The 17,775-nt window shown below is 40.6% G+C and overlaps 1 protein-coding gene across 1 annotated transcript in view; it reads left to right on the plus strand.

The window, feature by feature from the left end:
• Trappc3l (trafficking protein particle complex subunit 3L) overlaps window positions 1-17,775 on the plus strand; it is a 91,571-nt gene that overhangs the window by 17,865 nt on the left and 55,931 nt on the right. The window contains exon 4 of the mRNA XM_002728958.6: window positions 13,903-14,002. Within this exon, the coding sequence (XP_002729004.1) occupies window positions 13,903-14,002 (100 nt within the window). The remainder of the gene's footprint in view (window positions 1-13,902; window positions 14,003-17,775) is intronic.

Here is a 17,775-nt window from a genome sequence, read left to right on the forward strand (position 1 = left end):
CTCAGGAGCGATCTACATCCGGCTCCTGTCTACATCCGGCTCCTGTCGGCCTGCACTTCTTTGCTTCATCCATCTTGTCTAATTGGATGGCTGTATATGTATGGGCCACATGTGGGGCAGGCTCTGAATGGGTGTTCCTTCTGTGTCTGTTTTAATCTTTGCCTCTCTATTCCCTGCCACGGGTATTCTTATTCCCCTTTTAAAGAAGGAGTGAAGCATTCACATTTTGATCATCCGTCTTGAGTTTCATTTGTTCTAGGCATCTAGGGTAATTCAAGCATTTGGGCTAATAGCCACTAGTGAAGTTTCTTGTAGCTTATATTCAACCTTCTAATTTCCCACAAGTAAGTATATCATCATCAAGTTATGGCAATTTTATCATTCAATTTAACCTTTTTAAATGCTTTACGAGCATATATGTATTACACATAATAATGGGTTTCACTATGATTCCTTCATACATGTTCACAGTGTATATTAATAAACCTACTCCCATTAACCTTGCTTGTGCTCCTCTCTTCCCCTCTCCTCCCCTTCCTTTTCTCTCATAGCCTCACCTCTGCTTTCATATCTTCAGTATACCCTGTGAGTTTCATTGGGATTATTTACAGGAAAATGAGTGCCTTACCAGTGGTTATAACCCTGGATAAAATGACTCTCCCTCCCCCATCAACCATTATCTGCTTAAAGACTGGTATTCCAGGAGCTCCTCCCCTTTTATAACAGAGTGATGATTGGTCCACTTTTGTACAAATGGGTGTGTGATTAGTGACAGCTGTGGAGAGTGCAGTAGTCACTTCGAGCCAAGATGGCATTCCAGCTCTTACATTCTCTCCACTTCGTCCTCAATGTTCACTAAGCCTTGAAAGGAGTGTTAGTGAGGCCCTACTTTTGGTTAGGCATTCAATGGTCATTTGTTTTCAGTATTTTGAGTATACCTGAATCATTACTAACAACAACAACAACAACAATAACAACAATAACAACAAAAAGCTTCTCTTACCAAACCCAGCAGCAACACTATTATACAAACACAAACATGGTTATTTATGAAGCAGCTTGATACATTCATCATTTCCATGTAGCAAAACAACAGTAGCTTCTAGTAGGGTCTAGAACCTCCCCAGCCACAGGCCTCTGAGTGGGTTACAGTCTTAAACATGAATTTCTTCTCATGGAGAGGTCATCAAATCTAGTCCGAGAGTGGTTACCTAATAACAGACTTGCCATTATCATACAAGTGCACTCACCTTGCCTGGCTGGTCAGTATTGATGCTGACAGGACCCACAGCTGAGTAAGACAGCTAATGGCAATTCTCCCAGCAGCCTGCACAACACCCAGTACTATGCTCATGGCCAGTGGGGAGGAAACTTCTAGGGCAGTGCTAGCTTGATTTATCTATGTCTTGCAAATACCTGCATGTTTAAACTTGTTTTTAAAATTATTTATCTAGGAGTGTAGTTAGTATAGTGTGTGTGTGTGTGTGTGTGTGTGTGTGTGTGTGTGTAGCAGTTTGTGGGGTATGCATGTGTGCTCTCATGCACATGCCACAGCATGCATGTAGAGGCCAGAGTGCCACTTTGGAGAATTGAAACAATTCTCCCACGTTATGGGTTCTGGGAATCAAACACAGGTCTTTAGGCCTATGCACAAACACCTCTACCTACTAAGCCATCTTGTCAACTTTCCACCTTAACTCCTTTTTTTTTTTTTTTTTTGAGACAAGATATCTCACTGAACACAAAACTCACAGATTGTCAAAGCTGGCTGCCTGGAAAGATCTCCCCATTTCCCCGGTGGTAAAGATATAGACACATGCCACTATGCCTAGCTTTCTCATATGTGCTGGTGACCTGAGCTTCAGCCTTCATGTGTGCAGAGCAGGCAGGCACTTTATTGACTGGGCCACCTCCCCAGCCAGTCTATAATCATATTTTTGGATTGGCTTATCAAGTGTCAGATTTCCTTACATATTTTTCAGACACCGTGGGTTTGTTGACCCAATCTGGCAACCTGTTCTCTCCCCATCTGCGAACTGCCCTTCCCATCTAAACTGTTCTAGTTCTAGTTTTTTTTTAACCTCTTAATTATGGACACTGGAAAGTGCTATAGCAGAATAATGACTGGGAAACATGTATGGTTTATAAGATTTATTCAGACAAGGTAAAGGGGAAATTGAGCTTAGGGTTTTAAGAATATTAAAAAGGGTTCATGGTGTTTTCCAGAATACAGAGATAGTCAACACTAGGGAAAGCTTGAGAAAAGTTTTAAATTCATATTTTCTTCTATTTCCATGTGCGTATACTCCTCTTTGGGGAGGGTTCTTTCTAGGTATAGTACACATAGTTCTGTTTCATTTCTTGATAATTGTATTTGCAAAGAAGCAAACCTCCAGAGGGTCCCCGCAGTCTGTTCCTTTTCTTCCTCAACTGAACTGCCTGAGGTCATGAGAGCTGATGCCATTGTTTAAGCTTGGAACATGGACATCTAATGGAGCATTTGCAAAAATGATCCCAAATTATTTGATTTCTGTTAGTTCATTTGGTATGATTTTGTGGATTACCTGTAGAAGAAAAAACCTCCTTTATTTAAATAAAAATATGTTTGGAGAACTTAGTGTATGGCTTAACAGTTAAAGTGTAATAGTAGGCAAAGAATAAAGTTTGAGATGGCTGTAGCAAGGCCTTGCTTAAGAAAAAAAGGTTTCACATTTTGAATATTTTGAATAGCTTCTGGGAGTATTTCACACTTAAATCGGTATTTTGTAGAAAAATTGTCTTGATAGAAACCAACTATGTACATCATTGTATTATATACTACGTGCATTTTTCATCCCTCTGCCCCATGGCTGAGCTTATACCTATGTGTTAAAATAATTAGCAAATACTGGACTTTTTAAGGTCACTCTTCCTCTGTCTTTTGGAGTAGACATCCTGCTCGTATATTTGTGGTTCAGCCTTTAATGGCTGAACCATCTCTTTCTCTTGCACAGATGGCCCATTCTAAAGATATAGTACATATCATTAGACTTGCTGGATTATTAAGGACTCTGACCTCAAATCCAATTCTCCACAACTGGCAAGCTACCAGAGATCTTCCCACATTTTAGGTTCCAAGGCACAACTATTGCCTTGGAAAATACCAACTCTGATTTTCTTGGGTTTTCTGGTACTCTGTCTAAATGGTTTCATTTGTCTATTTCTGTATCACTGTGAAAATAAAGAAAGGCTGATAGTTAAGAAAAATAATATTCGTTTTTGTTTCTATTTTAAGGTCTTATTTCTATAACTGGATAAGACATTCTTTTTTTCTTTTTTTTATCTTTATTAACTTGACTATTTCTTATTTACATTTCAATTGTTATTCCCCTTCCTGGCCAACATCCCCCTAACCCCTCCCCCTCCCCTTCTATATGGGCTTCCCCTCCCTATCCTCCCCACATTACCACCCTCCCCCCAACAATCCCACTCACTGGGGGTTCAGTCTTGGCAGGACCAAGGGCTTCCCCTTCCATTGGTGCTCTTACTAGGCTATTCATTGCTACCTATGAGGTTGGAGCCCAGGATCAGTCCATGTATAGTCTTTGGGTAGTGGCTTAGTCCCTGGAAGCTCTGGTTGGTTGGCATTGTTGTTCATATGGGGTCTAGAGCACCTTCAAGCTCTTCCAGTCCTTTCTCTGATTCCTTCAATGGGGGTCTGGTTCTCAGTTCAGTGGTTTGCTGCTGGCATTCGCCTCTGTATTTGCTGTATTCTGGTTGTGTCTCTCAGGAGCGATCTACATCCTGTGGGCCTGCACTTCTTTGCTTCATCCATCTTATCTAATTGGGTGGCTGTATATGTATGGGCCATATGTGGGGCAGGCTCTGAATGAGTGTTCCTTCTGCCTCTGTTTTAATCTTTGCCTCCCTATTCCCTGCTAAGGGTATTCTTGTCCCCCCCCCCTTTTTTTTTTCCAGAGCTGGGAACCGAACCCAGGGCCTTCCGGTTGCTAGGCAAGCGCTCTACCACTGAGCTAAATCCCCAACCTTCTTGTTCCCCTTTTAAAGGAGTGAAGCATTCACATTTTGGTCATCCCTCTTCAGTTTTATGTGTTCTGTGCATCTAGGGTAATTCAAGCATTTGGGCTAATATCCACTTATCAATGAGTGCATACCATGTGTGTTATTCTGTGATTGGGTTACCTCACTCAGGATGATATTTTCCAGTTCCAACCATTTGCCTATGAATTTCATGAAGTCATTGTTTTTGATAGCTGAGTAGTATTCCATTGTGTAGATGTACCACATTTTCTGTATCCCTTCCTCTGTTGAAGGACATCTGGGTTCTTTCCAATTTCTGGCTATTATAAATAAGGCTGCTATGAACATAGTAGAGCAGGTGTCTTTGTTATATGTTGGGGCATCTTTTGGGTATATGCCCAAGAGAGGTATAGCTGGGTCCTCAGGTGGTTCAATGTCCGATTTTCTGAGGAACCTCCAGACTGATTTCCAGAATGGTTGTACCAGTCTGCAATCCCACCAACAATGGAGGAGTGTTCCTCTTTCTCCACATCCTCGCCAGCATTTGCTGTCACCTTAGTTTTTGATCTTAGCCATTCTCACTGGTGTGAGGTGAAATCTCAGGGTTGTTTTGATTTGCATTTCCCTTATGACTAAAGATGTTGAACATTTCTTTAGGTGTTTCTCAGCCATTTGGCATTCCTCAGCTATGAATTCTTTGTTTAGCTCTGAACCCCATTTTTTTTAATTTAGAGAATACTTTATTAGTTTTTGTAATCAAACCCACGTATATAAGACCTTACATATTTAATACAGTGTGTTACCCCTGTACAAATGGAAAAAACTTAAGTTCAACATTTCTAGACCAATATGGCTGTTAATTTCTGTACAGTGCCAACTCAACACAGTAAACGGGGATACTTTTTTCGAAAGTTGACAGCACAGCTAAAGTTTCAAAAAATTCAAATTATATATCTGTATATATATATTTATATTTATATAAAAAGACCAATAATAGCAGTGTGTTATGCATCAACAGCAGCAACAGCTTTTCCAGGTTCTGCAGTCATCTGAACAAAACTGTAGAGACATCCAGCACACTCCATTAAAAAAAAAAAAAGTAAAAAAACAAAACCCGAGAAAACAGCACAGTTCTGTTACTCTTGTGGTACCTGGCACCATTTTTTTTTAAATTAGCTTCTCAATCATCATCTGGAAAGAAAACATTCTGAGCAACATCATTAAAAACAGCTCTGATAAAGCACGGTCACTACTACGTATCATAAAGCAGGTACAAGCTATTTTACATCCACAGAGGTATGATACAGTACTGTCCTACATCTATAATACTAGAGGATACAATTTAAAAGGCATTATTTGAGACTTGATTCTACTTTTCCAGCAGAGGGCCCAAAGGATGGTGTGACACAGCTTTGTAAAGAAACATACTCTAGACAGGATTTCCTTTCACTAGTGGCACACTTCTAAGGATTCATTCTCTCCATGAATGTCAGCTAAAACCGTTATTAAAAAAATGAAATATCCCTAGAACAAAACCGTATAACCACCGGATTCACATGAAGATGACCTAGTGGAGACAAGCTGGACCTCACCTTACCAACAAGCTATCAAATCTGTTATGTTTAAACAGTGAGACCTCCAAGGAAGGAGATGCCAAGTAGTGCTTCAAAGCTTCGGACCACAATCAAACACAGCATCCTTTTCAACAGAAGCAGAAGCTCATCTGAATATGCTCATGGATGCTGACATCAACATTTAATCATCTCCTCACTCATCCAGGAAGAGGGGGAGATCAGTTACTACTGTACTTTATTGTGTTCAACCAAATCACCATGTTACAAAAATAGCAAGCTGCCATAATAAAAAATAAGGCTCCTCTATCCAGCACCAGATAGCATCATTTTACTTTCAAGCCTAGAAATTGCACACTTGTATATAAACCAATCGAAGATGAGGATTGAGAGTTCATCTTGGTGGATTTTTCCTTTGATGAATATGAAGTGTCCTTCCTTATCTTTTTTGATGACTTTTAATTGAAAATTGATTTTATTTGATATTAGAATGGCTACTCCAGCTTGCTTCTTCTGACCATTTGCTTGGAAAGTTGTTTTCCAGCCTTTCACTCTGAGGTAGTGTCTGTCTTTGTCTCTGAGGTGTGTTTCCTGTAGGCAGCAAAATGCAGGGTCCTCATTGCGTATCCAGTTTGTTAATCTATTTCTTTTTATTGGGGAGTTGAGGCCATTGATGTTGAGAGATATTAAGGAATAGTGATTATTGCTTCCTGTTATATTCATATTTGGATGTGAGGTTATGTTTGTGTGCTTTCATTCTCTTTGTTTTGTTGCCAAGACGATTAGTTTCTTGCTTCTTCTAGGGTATAGCTTGCCTCCTTATGTTGGGCTTTACCCTTTATTATCCTTTGTAGTGCTGGATTTGTAGAAAGATATTGTGTAAATTTGGTTTTGTCATGGAATATCTTGGTTTCTCCATCTATGTTAATTGAGAGTTTTGCAGGATACAGTAACCTGGGCTGGCATTTGTGTTCTCTTAGGGGCTGTATGACATCTGTCCAGGATCTTCTGGCCTTCATAGTTTCTGGCGAAAAGTCTGGTGTGATTCTGATAGGTCTGCCTTTATATGTTACTTGACCTTTTTCCCTTACTGCTTTTAATATTCTTTCTTTATTTTGTGCGTTTGGTGTTTTGACAATTATGTGACGGGAGGTGTTTCTTTTCTGGTCCAATCTATTTGGAGTTCTGTAGGCTTCTTGTATGCCTATGGGTATCTCTTTTTTTAGGTTAGGGAAGTTTTCTTCTATGATTTTGTTGAAGATATTTACTGGTCCTTTGAGCTGGGAGTCTTCACTCTCTTCTATACCTATTATCCTTAGGTTTGATCTTCTCATTGAGTCCTGGATTTCCTGTATGTTTTGGACCAGTAGCTTTTTCCGCTTTACATTATCTTTGACAGTTGAGTCAATGATTTCTATGGAATCTTCTGCTCCCGAGATTCTCTCTTCCATCTCTTGTATTCTGTTGGTGAGGCTTGTATCTACAGCTCCTTGTCTTTTCTTTTGATTTTCTATGTCCAGGGTTGTTTCCATGTGTTCTTTCTTGATTGCTTCTGTTTCCATTTTTAATTCCTTCAACTGTTTGATTGTGTTTTCCTGGAATTCTTTCAGGGATTTTTGCGATTCCTCTCTGTAGGCTTCTACTTGTTCTCTAAGGGAGTTCTTTATGTCTTTCTTGAAGTCCTCCAGCATCATGATCAAATATGATTTTGAAACTAGATCTTGCTTTTCTGGTGTGTTTGGCTATTCCGTGTTTGCTTTGGTGGGAGAATTGGGCTCCGATGATGCCATGTAGTCTTGGTTTCTGTTGCTTGGGTTCCTGCGCTTGCCTCTCGCCATCAGATTATCTCTAGTGTTACTTTGTTCTGCTATTTCTGACCGTGGCTAGACTGTCCTATAAGCCTGTGTGTCAGGAGTGCTGTAGACCTGTTTTCCTGTTTTCTTTCAGCCAGTTATGGGGACAGAGTGTTCTGCTTTCGGGCGTGTAGTTTTTCCTCTCTACAGGTCTTCAGCTGTTCCTGTGGGCCTGTGTCTTGAGTTCACCAGGCAGGTTTCTTGCAGGGGAAAAGTTGGTCCTACCTGCAGTTCCAAGGCTCAAGTTTGCTCGTGGGGTACTGCCTAAGTCCTCTCCTCGGCGGCAGCAACCGGGAAGATCTGCGCCGCTCTTTCCGGGAGCCTCCGTGCACCAGGGTTCCAGATGGCGTTTGGTGTTTTCCTCTGGCGTCTGGATGTGCACAGAGTGCAGTCTCTTCTGGTTTCCCAGGCGTGTCCGCCTCTCTGAAGGTTTAGCTCTCCCTCCCACGGGATCTGGGTGCAGAGAACTGTTTATCCGGTCTGTTTCCTTCAGGTTCCGGCGGTGTCTCAGGCGCAGGGGTCCTGCCGCCCCTGGGCCCTCCCCTACGGGAACCCAGAGGCCTTATACAGTTGCCTCTTGGGCCAGGGATGTGGGCAGGGGTGGGCAGTGTTGGTGGTCTCCTCCGCTCTGCAGCCTCAGGAGTGCCCACCTGATCAGGCGGTGAGGTCTCTCTCCCACGGGGTTTGGGAGCAGAGAGCTGCTGCGGGCCGGGATCCGCGGGTGAACCCCATTTTTTAATAGGGTTATTTGTCTCCCTGCAGTCTAACTTCTTGAGTTCTTTGTATATTTTGGATATAAGCCCTCTATCTGTTGTAGGATTGGTAAAGATCTTTCCACAATCTGTTGGTTGCCATTTTGTCCTAACATCAGTGTCCTTTGCCTTACAGAAGCTTTGCAGTTTTATGAGATCCCATTTGTTGATTCTTGATCTTAGAGCATAGGCCATTGGTGTTTTGTTCACGAAATTTTCTCCAGTGCCCATGTGTTCGAGATGCTTCCCCACCTTTTCTTCTATTAGTTTGAGTGTATCTGGTTTGATGTGGAGGTCCTTGATCTACTTGGACTTAAGCTTTGTACAGGGTGATAAGCATGGATCGATTTGCATTCTTCTACATGCTGACCTTCAGTTGAACCAGCACCATTTGCTGAAAATGCTATCTTTTTTCCATTGAATGGTTTTGACTCCTTTGTCAAAAATCAAGTGACCATAGGTGTGTTCATTTCTGGGTCTTCAATTCTATTCCACTGGTCTATCTGTCTGTCTCTATACCAATACCATGCAGTTTTTATCACTATTGCTCTGTAATACTGCTTGAGTTCAGGGGTAGTGATTCCCCCAGAAGTCCTTTTATTGTTGAGGATAGTTTTAGCTATCCTGGGTTTTTTGTTATTCCAGATGAATTTGCAAATTGTTCTGTCTAACTCTATGAAGAATCGGATTGGTATTTTGATGGGGATTGCATTGAATCTGTAGATCGCTTTTGGTAAAATGGCCATTTTTACTATGTTAATCCTGCCAATCCACGAGCATGGGAGATCTTTCCATCTTCTGAGGTCTTCTTCAATTTCTTTCTTCAGGGGCTTGAAGTTCTTATTGTACAGATCTTTTCCTTGCTTGGTTAAAGTCACACCGAAGTATTTTATATTATTTGGGACTATTATGAAGGGTGTCGTTTCCCTAATTTCTTTCTCGGCTTGTTTCTCTTTTGTGTAGAGCAAGGCTACTGATTTATTTGAGTTAATTTTATACCCAGCCACTTTGCTGAAGGTGTTTATCAGGTTTAGTAGTTGTCTGGTGGAACTTTTGGGATCACTTAAATATACAATTATATCATCTGCAAATAGTGATATTTTGACTAATTCTTTTCCAATCTGTATCCCCTTGATCTCCTTTTTTTGTCTGATTGCTCTGGCTAGATCTTCAAGAACTATATTGAATGAGTAGGGAGAGAGTGGGCAGCCTTGTGTATTTCCTGATTTTAGTGGGATTGCTTCAAGTTTCTCTCCATTTAGTTTAATATTAGCTACTGGTTTGCTGTATATGGCTTTTACTATGTTTAGGTATGGCCCTTGAATTCCTATTCTTTCCAGGACTTTGATCATGAAGGGGTGTTGAATTGTGTCAAATGCTTTCTCAGCATCTAATGAAATGACCATGTGGTTTTGTTTTTTCAGTTTGTTTATATAATCGATTACGTTGATGGTTTTCTGTATATTAAACCATCCCTGCATGCCTGGGATGAAGCCTACTTGATCATGGTGAATGATTGTTTTAATGTGCTCTTGGATTCAGTTTGCCAGAATTTTATTGAGTATTTTTGTGTCAATATTCATAAGGGAAACTGGTCTAAAGTTCTCTTTCTTTGTTGGGTCTTTGTGTGGTTTAGGTAAAAGAATAATTGTGGCTTCATAGAAGGAATTTGGTAGCGCTCCATCTGTTTCAATTTTGTGGAATAGTTTTGGTATGAGGTCTTCTATGAAGGTCTGATAGAATTCTGCACTGAACCCGTCTGGACCTGGGTTCTTTTTGCTTGGGAGACCTTTAATGACTGCTTCTATTTCTTTAGGAGTTATGGGGTTGTTTAAATGGTTTATCTGTTCCTAATTTAACTTCAGTACCTGGTATCTCTCTAGGAAATTGTCCATTTCCTGCAGATTTTCAAGTTTTGTTGAATATAGGCTTCTGTAGTAGGATCTGATGATTTTTTTTAATTTCCTCTGATTCTGTAGTTATATTTCCCTTTTCATTTCTGAATTTGTTAATTTGGACACACTCTCTGTGTCCTCTCATTATTCTGGCTAAGGGTTAATCTATCTTGTTGATTCTCTCAACGAACCAACTTTTGGTTCTGTTGATTTTTGTATGGTCCTTTTTGTTTCTATTTGGTTGATTTCTGCTCTGAGTTTGATTATTTCCTGCCTTCTACTCCTCCTGGGTGTATTTGCTTCTTTTTCTTCTGAAGCTTTTAGGTGTGCTGTCAAGCTGCTGATATATGCTCTCTCCTGTTCTTTCTACAGGCACTCAGAGGTATGAGTTTTCCTCTTAGCACAACTTTCATTGTGTCCCTTTGGTTTGGGTATGTTGTACCTTCATTTTCATTAAATTCTATGAAGTCTTTAATTTCTTTATTTCTTCCTTGACCAGGTTATCATTAACCATGTTCAACTTCCATGTATATGTGGGCGTTCTTCCTTTATTGTTATTAAAGACCAGCTTTAGCCTGTGGTGGTCTGATAGGATGCATGGGATTATTTCTATCTTTCTGTATCTGTTGAGGCCTGTTTTATGACCAATTATATGGTCAATTTTGGAGAAAGTACCATGAGGTGGTGAGAAAAGGTATATCCTTTTGTTTTAGGATAGAATGTTCTATAAATATCTGTTAAGTCCATTTGGTTCATGACTTTTCTTAGTCTGTCTATGGCTCTGTTTAATTTCTGTCTCCATGATCTGTCCATTAATGAGAGTGGGGTGTTGAAATCTCCTACTATTATTGTGTGAGGTGCAATGTGTGCTTTGAGCTTTAGTAAGGTTTCTTTTATGTATGTAGGTGCCCTTTTATTTAGAGCATAGATATTTAGGATTGAGAGTTCATTCTTGGTGGATTTTTCCTTTGATGAATATGAAGTGTCCTTCCTTATCTTTTTTGATGACTTTTAGTTGAAAATCGATTTTATTCGATATTAGAATGGCTACTCCAGCTTGCTTCTTCAGACCATTTGCTTGGAAAGTTGTTTTCCAGGCTTTTACTCTGAGGTAGTATCTGTCTTTGTCTCTGAGGTGTGTTTTCTGTAGGCATCAGAATGCAGGGTCTTCATTGGGTATCCAGCTTGTTAACCTATGTCTTTTTATTGGGGAGTTGAGACCATTGATGTTGAGAGATATTAAGGAATAGTGATTATTGCTTCCTGTTATATTCATATTTGTATGTGAGATTATGTTTGTGTGCTTGTCTTCTCTTTGTTTTGTTGCCAAGATGATTAGTTTCTTGCTTTTTCTAGGGTGTAGCTTGCCTCCTTATGTTGGGCTTTACCATTTATTATCCTTTGTAGCATTGGATTTGTAGAAAGATATTGTGTAAATTTGGTTTTGTCATGGAATATCTTGGTTTCTCCATCTATGTTAATTGAGAGTCTTGCTGGATACAGTAACCTGGGCTGGCATTTGTGTTCTCTTATGGTCTGTATGACATCTGTCCAGGATCTCCTGGCTTTCATAGTCTCTGGTGAGAAGTCTGGTGTGATTCTGATAGGTCTGCCTTTATATGTTACTTGACCTTTTTCCCTTACTGCTTTTAATATTCTTTGTTTTGTGCATTTGGTGTTCTGACTATTATGTGACCGGAGGATTTTCTTTTCTGGTCCAATCTATTTGGAGTTCTTTAGGCTTCTTGTATGTTTATGGGCATCTCTTTCTTTATGTTAGGGAAGTTTTCTTCTATGATTTTGTTGAAGATATTTACTGGTCCTTTGAGACTGGAGTCTTCACTCTGTTCTATACCTATTCTGTTCTATACCTATTATCCTTAGGTTTGATCTTCTCATTAAGTCCTGGATTTCCTGTATGTTTTGAACCAGTAGCTTTTTCAGTTTTACATTATCTTTGACCATTGTGTCGATGATTTCTATGGAATCTTCTGCTCCTGAGATTCTCTCTTCTATCTCTTGTATTCTGTTGGTGATGCTTGTATCTACGGCTCCTTGTCTCTTCCTTTGGTTTTCTATATCCAGGGTTGTTTCCCTGTGTGCTTTCTTTATTGCTTCTAGTTCCATTTTTAATTCCTTCACCTGTTTGATTGTGTTTTCCTGTAATTCTTTCAGGGATTTTTGTGATTCTTCTCTATAGGCTTCTACTTGTTAATTTATGTTTTCCTCCGTTTCTCTAAGGCAGTTCTTCATGTCTTTCTTGAAGTCCTCCAGCATCATGATCTAATGTGATTTTAAATCTAGATCTTGCTTTTCTGGTGTGTTTTGATATTCAGTGTTTGCTTTGGTCGAGAATTGGGTTCTGATGATGCCATGTAGTCTTGGTTTCTGTTGCTTGGGTTCCTGCGCTTACCTCTTGCCATCAGGTTGTCTCTGGTGTTACCTTGTTCTGCTATTTCTGACAGCTGTTAGACCGTCCTATAGTCCTGTGTGTCAGGAGTGCTGTATACCTGTTTTCCTGTTTTCTTGTAGCCTGTTATGGGAGCAGAGTGTTCTGCTTTCAGGTGTGTAGTCTTTCCTGTCTACTGGTCTTCAGCTGTTCCTGTGGGCCTGTATCCTGAGTCCACCAGGCAGGTTGCTTGGAGCAGAAAAGTTGGTCTTACCTGTGGTCCAGTGGCTCAAGTTGCTGGTTGGGGGCTGCTTTTGAGCTCTCCGTGAGGGCAGCAACCAGGAGGGCCTGTGCTGCCTTTTCTTGGCCCCCCTTGCACCAGGATTCCAGATGACATAAGGTGTTTTCCTCTGGAGTCAGAAATGTGGGCAGAGTGTAGTCTCTTCTGGCTTCCCAGGCATGTTTGCCCCTCTGAAGGTTTAGCTCTCCCTCCCAAGGGATTTGGGTGCAGAGAACTGTTGACCAGGTCCCTTCAGGTCCAGGTGGTGTCTAGACTTCGGGGGACCTGCCGCTCAAGTGCCCCTATCTTCCAGTTCCCAGAGGCGGTATACCTGGATTAGAGATTCTTTAGAGACAGAGACTGTGGCATCTCTTGGTATTTCTTCTTAGAAATTTAAGTTCTTCAATGTGTCTTGTTCAAGGAAGCTGTTGGGTTGTCTTAGCCACTTATTCCATTATGGTATGACACCCCAGTATACGCTTTCTGAATTTTACTTTAGCTACTGTTAGATGTAATGGCTTGGGTAAAGTTAGTAGTAGATAAATATGCACCTTCCCTTGGGCCCATTATTCCAGTTTCTATGGAGTGAAAAATGTTTTTTTTCTGAAGTTGCTTTCCAACCTCTACACACACACACACACACACACACACACACACACACACACACGGGGGAGGAGGATGGGGAAACAGAAAGGGAGATAAACTTAAGAAACTTAAGAGCTGAAACCTTTAGTGGCAGTGAAATATATCGTTCTAGTCCCTTCCCCTCTTCCTCACTCAGATCCTGTTATAAATGTAGCTCCCTTGTCATGATGAGTACACTATGAGAAGTTTGAGTATCCAGGGCCACACCCACAAGCACAAATTAGCAAGAATCTTACTCTGTTTCACAACAGCTAACACTGGGAAATATTACACCACAGGCAAGCATCCTTCTCTGAATTTACAGTCAAGTTTGGCCATTCTCACCTCCAGTTAGATTCCTCTGCTCACAGAAACTAATTAATATTTCCTTGATATGCTGATCTATGCTTGTGGTCTGCAGAACACACACAAAAAACTATTACCTAAGATAATTTGACCTGTTACATTGGGCCCAGTTTGTTCTCTGCCAGGTAAATCATACTTTATTTCATTCACAGGGGTTACAGTATTGGAACACGGCTGGTGGAAGATTTTTTGGCTCGATCCTGTGTGAGAAGATGCCATAGTTATTCAGAAATTATCGATATAATTGCCCAGGTAAATGCATTTCTGGTTGTGTCAATGGATCTTGAAAACATGCCAAGTATGAGGATATATACCTATAAGCTCTATAATACTACTATTTTCGAGGTTGAGGCAAGAGGATTGTGAATTCTAGGTTTGTCTGTGCTAAATAGTATGTTCCAGGGAAGCCTGAGCTACATGAGATTCTGTCTCAAAAGCAAAACAAACAACAATAAACAACTAAAATTCTTTCTGAACATGGTAGTCTTCAGTTCTGACTAAACAGGTTCCATTTGCATTTGTTGCTAGGTGATGAGAGAGGAGATTATGATAGAAAAGCTTTTTATTTTCACACAGACATATAACTATTATGAACTGAAGACCAAGCTTCTAAATTGACATATACATACATACATACATACATACATACATACATACATACATATCTATATATATGTACATATGTATATGCTATGTGTGGATATAAGAGAATGTGTGTATATGTATGTGTGCATGAAAGAGTATGTGTGTGTTATGTGTGTATGAGTGTGTGCATGTGAAAGAGAATGTATGCATTCTGTGTATGCTGAATATGTGAGTCAGTGTGTTGGGTGTGTGTGTGTGTGTGTCATATTGGTAGCAGTGTTTTACAGGAAATTGGGAAGGTGACTTGGCTGGTGAAATATCTGTTACACAAGCATGGGAACTGAAGTTCATATCTCCAGCAGAGTTGGAAAGTTCTTGGATGACCTAGGGGTGCCCATCAGGGAATCAAGCATTATAGAACAATCTGTGTAAAGAAGTCTCCAATGGTAACATCATCTCTGGCATGTTTTGAAGGTTGATAGTTTCAGAAGCTAGACGAAGCTGCTGAGATTCAGTCCTTTATGGAGCCAACATGTAGTCTTGGAAGCTGTGAAAGGAGCAATTCTCCTAGCCTGCAGCCTTAGGTTACTAACTGGAGGATGAAGCAGTGGAAGCCTGAGCAGACCCTGTGTGCTTCCAAGAAATAGTGAAGGCAGAGACAAGCAAGGCAGTGAGGGCTCAGATCCTAAAGTCTTCAGGCTTCTTCCTCTGAAAAAGCAGACCAGGCCTTCAGAAGTTTCCCTTTCTGCCTCATCCTACAAGTCTGTAGCAGTACCCAGTTAAATTATCAAATTGATCATTGATCCAAGTGGTGACTCATTCCTCACTACCTGACCCAGTGTTCCCGATGAAATACGCATACACACACACACACACACACACACACACACACACACACACACACAGACAGAGAGAGACAGAGAGAGACAGAGAGAGACAGAGAGACAGGGAGACAGAGACAGAGAGAGACAGAGAGAGACAGAGAGAGACAGGGAGACAGAGACAGAGAGAGACAGAGAGAGACAGAGGGAGACAGAGAGACAGGGAGACAGAGACAGAGACAGAGACAGAGAGAGACAGAGAGACAGGGAGACAGAGACAGAGACAGAGAGACCTGGTAAAGGCAGTCCTCTTGGGACCATTCTTCCCTGGCTTCTACATGGCAGGGCTATGCTCTTTGTCCCACACTTTCTTAGGCATGGTATCTTTCCTCTCCTCCTCCCAGAATGAAGGATCTTCTTCAGCTCCTCTCCCTCTGTCCCTAGCCTGGGAATCCTAAAAGTCCTACCTCTGTCTGCCCTGCCCAGCCATTAGCTGTCAGCATCTTTATTTACCAATCAGAACCAACTGGGTGCAGGGTCCATGAGTGTTCCACAAACACTGTGAGCATTTTGGGGGACCCAAATTACATAAGAATACAAGCAGTTGCGTAGGTCTGAGATAGTCCCAGTTCTGAAGCCCCAGATGACTTGAATTTCTAGGGGACAGGCTAGGCCCTTGATAGGTTGAATGTAGTTGTGAAAATAAGGTGAAAAAATGAGACCAATCAGAGAAGAGTTGTCAAATTTATAGGGAAAGGGGGATTCTAAATCACCCTAGAATTGCCAAAAATTCACAATCAAGTCTACAGATCTCTACCTCTGCAGAAGTAAGAAAAGAGGTACCGATTTGCTTTTCATTTTGTTTTCACAAAGTTTCATCAGTTTCTAGTTGCTACAGATTTTTTTAAGGCGGTTGCCAGCTTCTTAGTTTTAGGGTTTTAGCTGCTGATTCAGCCTGGGGTCTCCATTCATTGTTAATGTTTTCTTTACTTTGTTCCCACAACACAAATACTTTGCAATTTCTTTGTGGAGGTCAATACAGCACAATGGGCAACCTTACAGTAGACATGCCCCAAACCACTACCAAAAGTAGCCCTGTAGAAGGGACTAGTTTTACCAGCGTTAGAAATTATTTCCTGGCACAGTATTTTCCCAAAAGCAAAGCAAAGCTTCCTGTGCTTTACTCGATATCTGATGCATGTACTAGTAGTAGTATCTTACACAGCCCTGATGTATGGAAAGCAGTTTGGAATCATCCAACATGAGCTCATCTTTCTTAGAACAACCCATCTTTAGGCAGCATCCTCTCATCCCAGACCTGTGTTTGTCAGGCTAGTGTTACTTTGTGACCTAGTTAGTATTCGAAGACACAAGATATGTAGGAAGCCTTGGCATGCTGCAGAATTCGGTTCACATCACAGACCTACTAAGCTAGTTTCTCCCTCTTTTCTCCTCTGAGCTGGGATATTTACATACATGATGAAACTGACCCCTCACATGAATGGCTAGAACACAGAACTCATTCTGTGATTCTGAGTACAGGTACTGTCTTTGGACTGTCAATCTCAGAGCATCTCTCTGAGAAGGCAGAATAGAAGTTGATTATTGACATTTTTTCCAGTAAGAAAACCAAGTTCCAGAAAGAGTATGATGGACATGAGTAGCATATATGAGGAAATAACTTTCAACACTAGAATCCAAATGAAAGTTGTTTCTACTTTATTATTCTATTATTACTATTATTTTATGGTTAGTGAATCATGAAGCTGATATTGGAATCCAGCTGTCTTCCAACTTCAGCACAGCGAATTTAGTACCATTAAGAAGGTTTAAGAAGAGAAAAAGAAAAAAGGAAATTCCTTTCCATATGAGTTAGTGGAATATATGCAAATTCTGGCAGCAGTGTTCTGTGTATGTGTATTTATGTTTGGGAATAAGTGCATGTATATGAAGTTGAGAGATCATTCTTCAGGTACCACCTACCTTACATTTTTACATTGACTCTCTCGTTATTATAGAGTTCCCTCTTCCAGCGAGGTTATCAGGCCAGGGAGCCATGGGGATCTGCCCATCTCATCTGCAAAAGTATCTGGGATTATAACATGTGCTATAACATCTGCATTTTCCAGAGCTGCCACACCTGGCTTTTTACATGGATACAGGCCATCAAACTCAGACCCTTAGGCTTCCATGCCAGGCATTTCTTCAACTGAGTTATCTCCCCAAAACTTAAAAGCAGAAGTTTTAAAAATAACTTCACTAAAGCACTTATGTGTGTGTGTGTGGGGGGGACGACTATAAAAGCACATGTCATTTTAATGTAAAGTGAATACTATGACTAAAATATATTAACATTCATGGCCCTACTTACCATATTTCCTGTTGGTAGCTACCCTAATCCTTTTGATTAATAAGTCACTGTATCCCAATAATGATGATTCTGAAATCTCTTTGGGAATGACTTCCCTTGGCCTTTTCCTGAATTCATCCCAGTGTCTTAAATGTGCATATAAAGTTAAATATAAAATATGTCTAAGGGATAACAAGTTTCCAGATTATTAAGACAGAACACTGGCTGATAACTTGTAAAGTCATATAATATGGGAATTAAAACTTCTT

The sequence above is a fragment of the Rattus norvegicus genome, chromosome 20 (assembly GCF_036323735.1).
Source record: "Rattus norvegicus strain BN/NHsdMcwi chromosome 20, GRCr8, whole genome shotgun sequence".
Classification (NCBI taxonomy): Eukaryota; Metazoa; Chordata; class Mammalia; order Rodentia; family Muridae; genus Rattus; species Rattus norvegicus.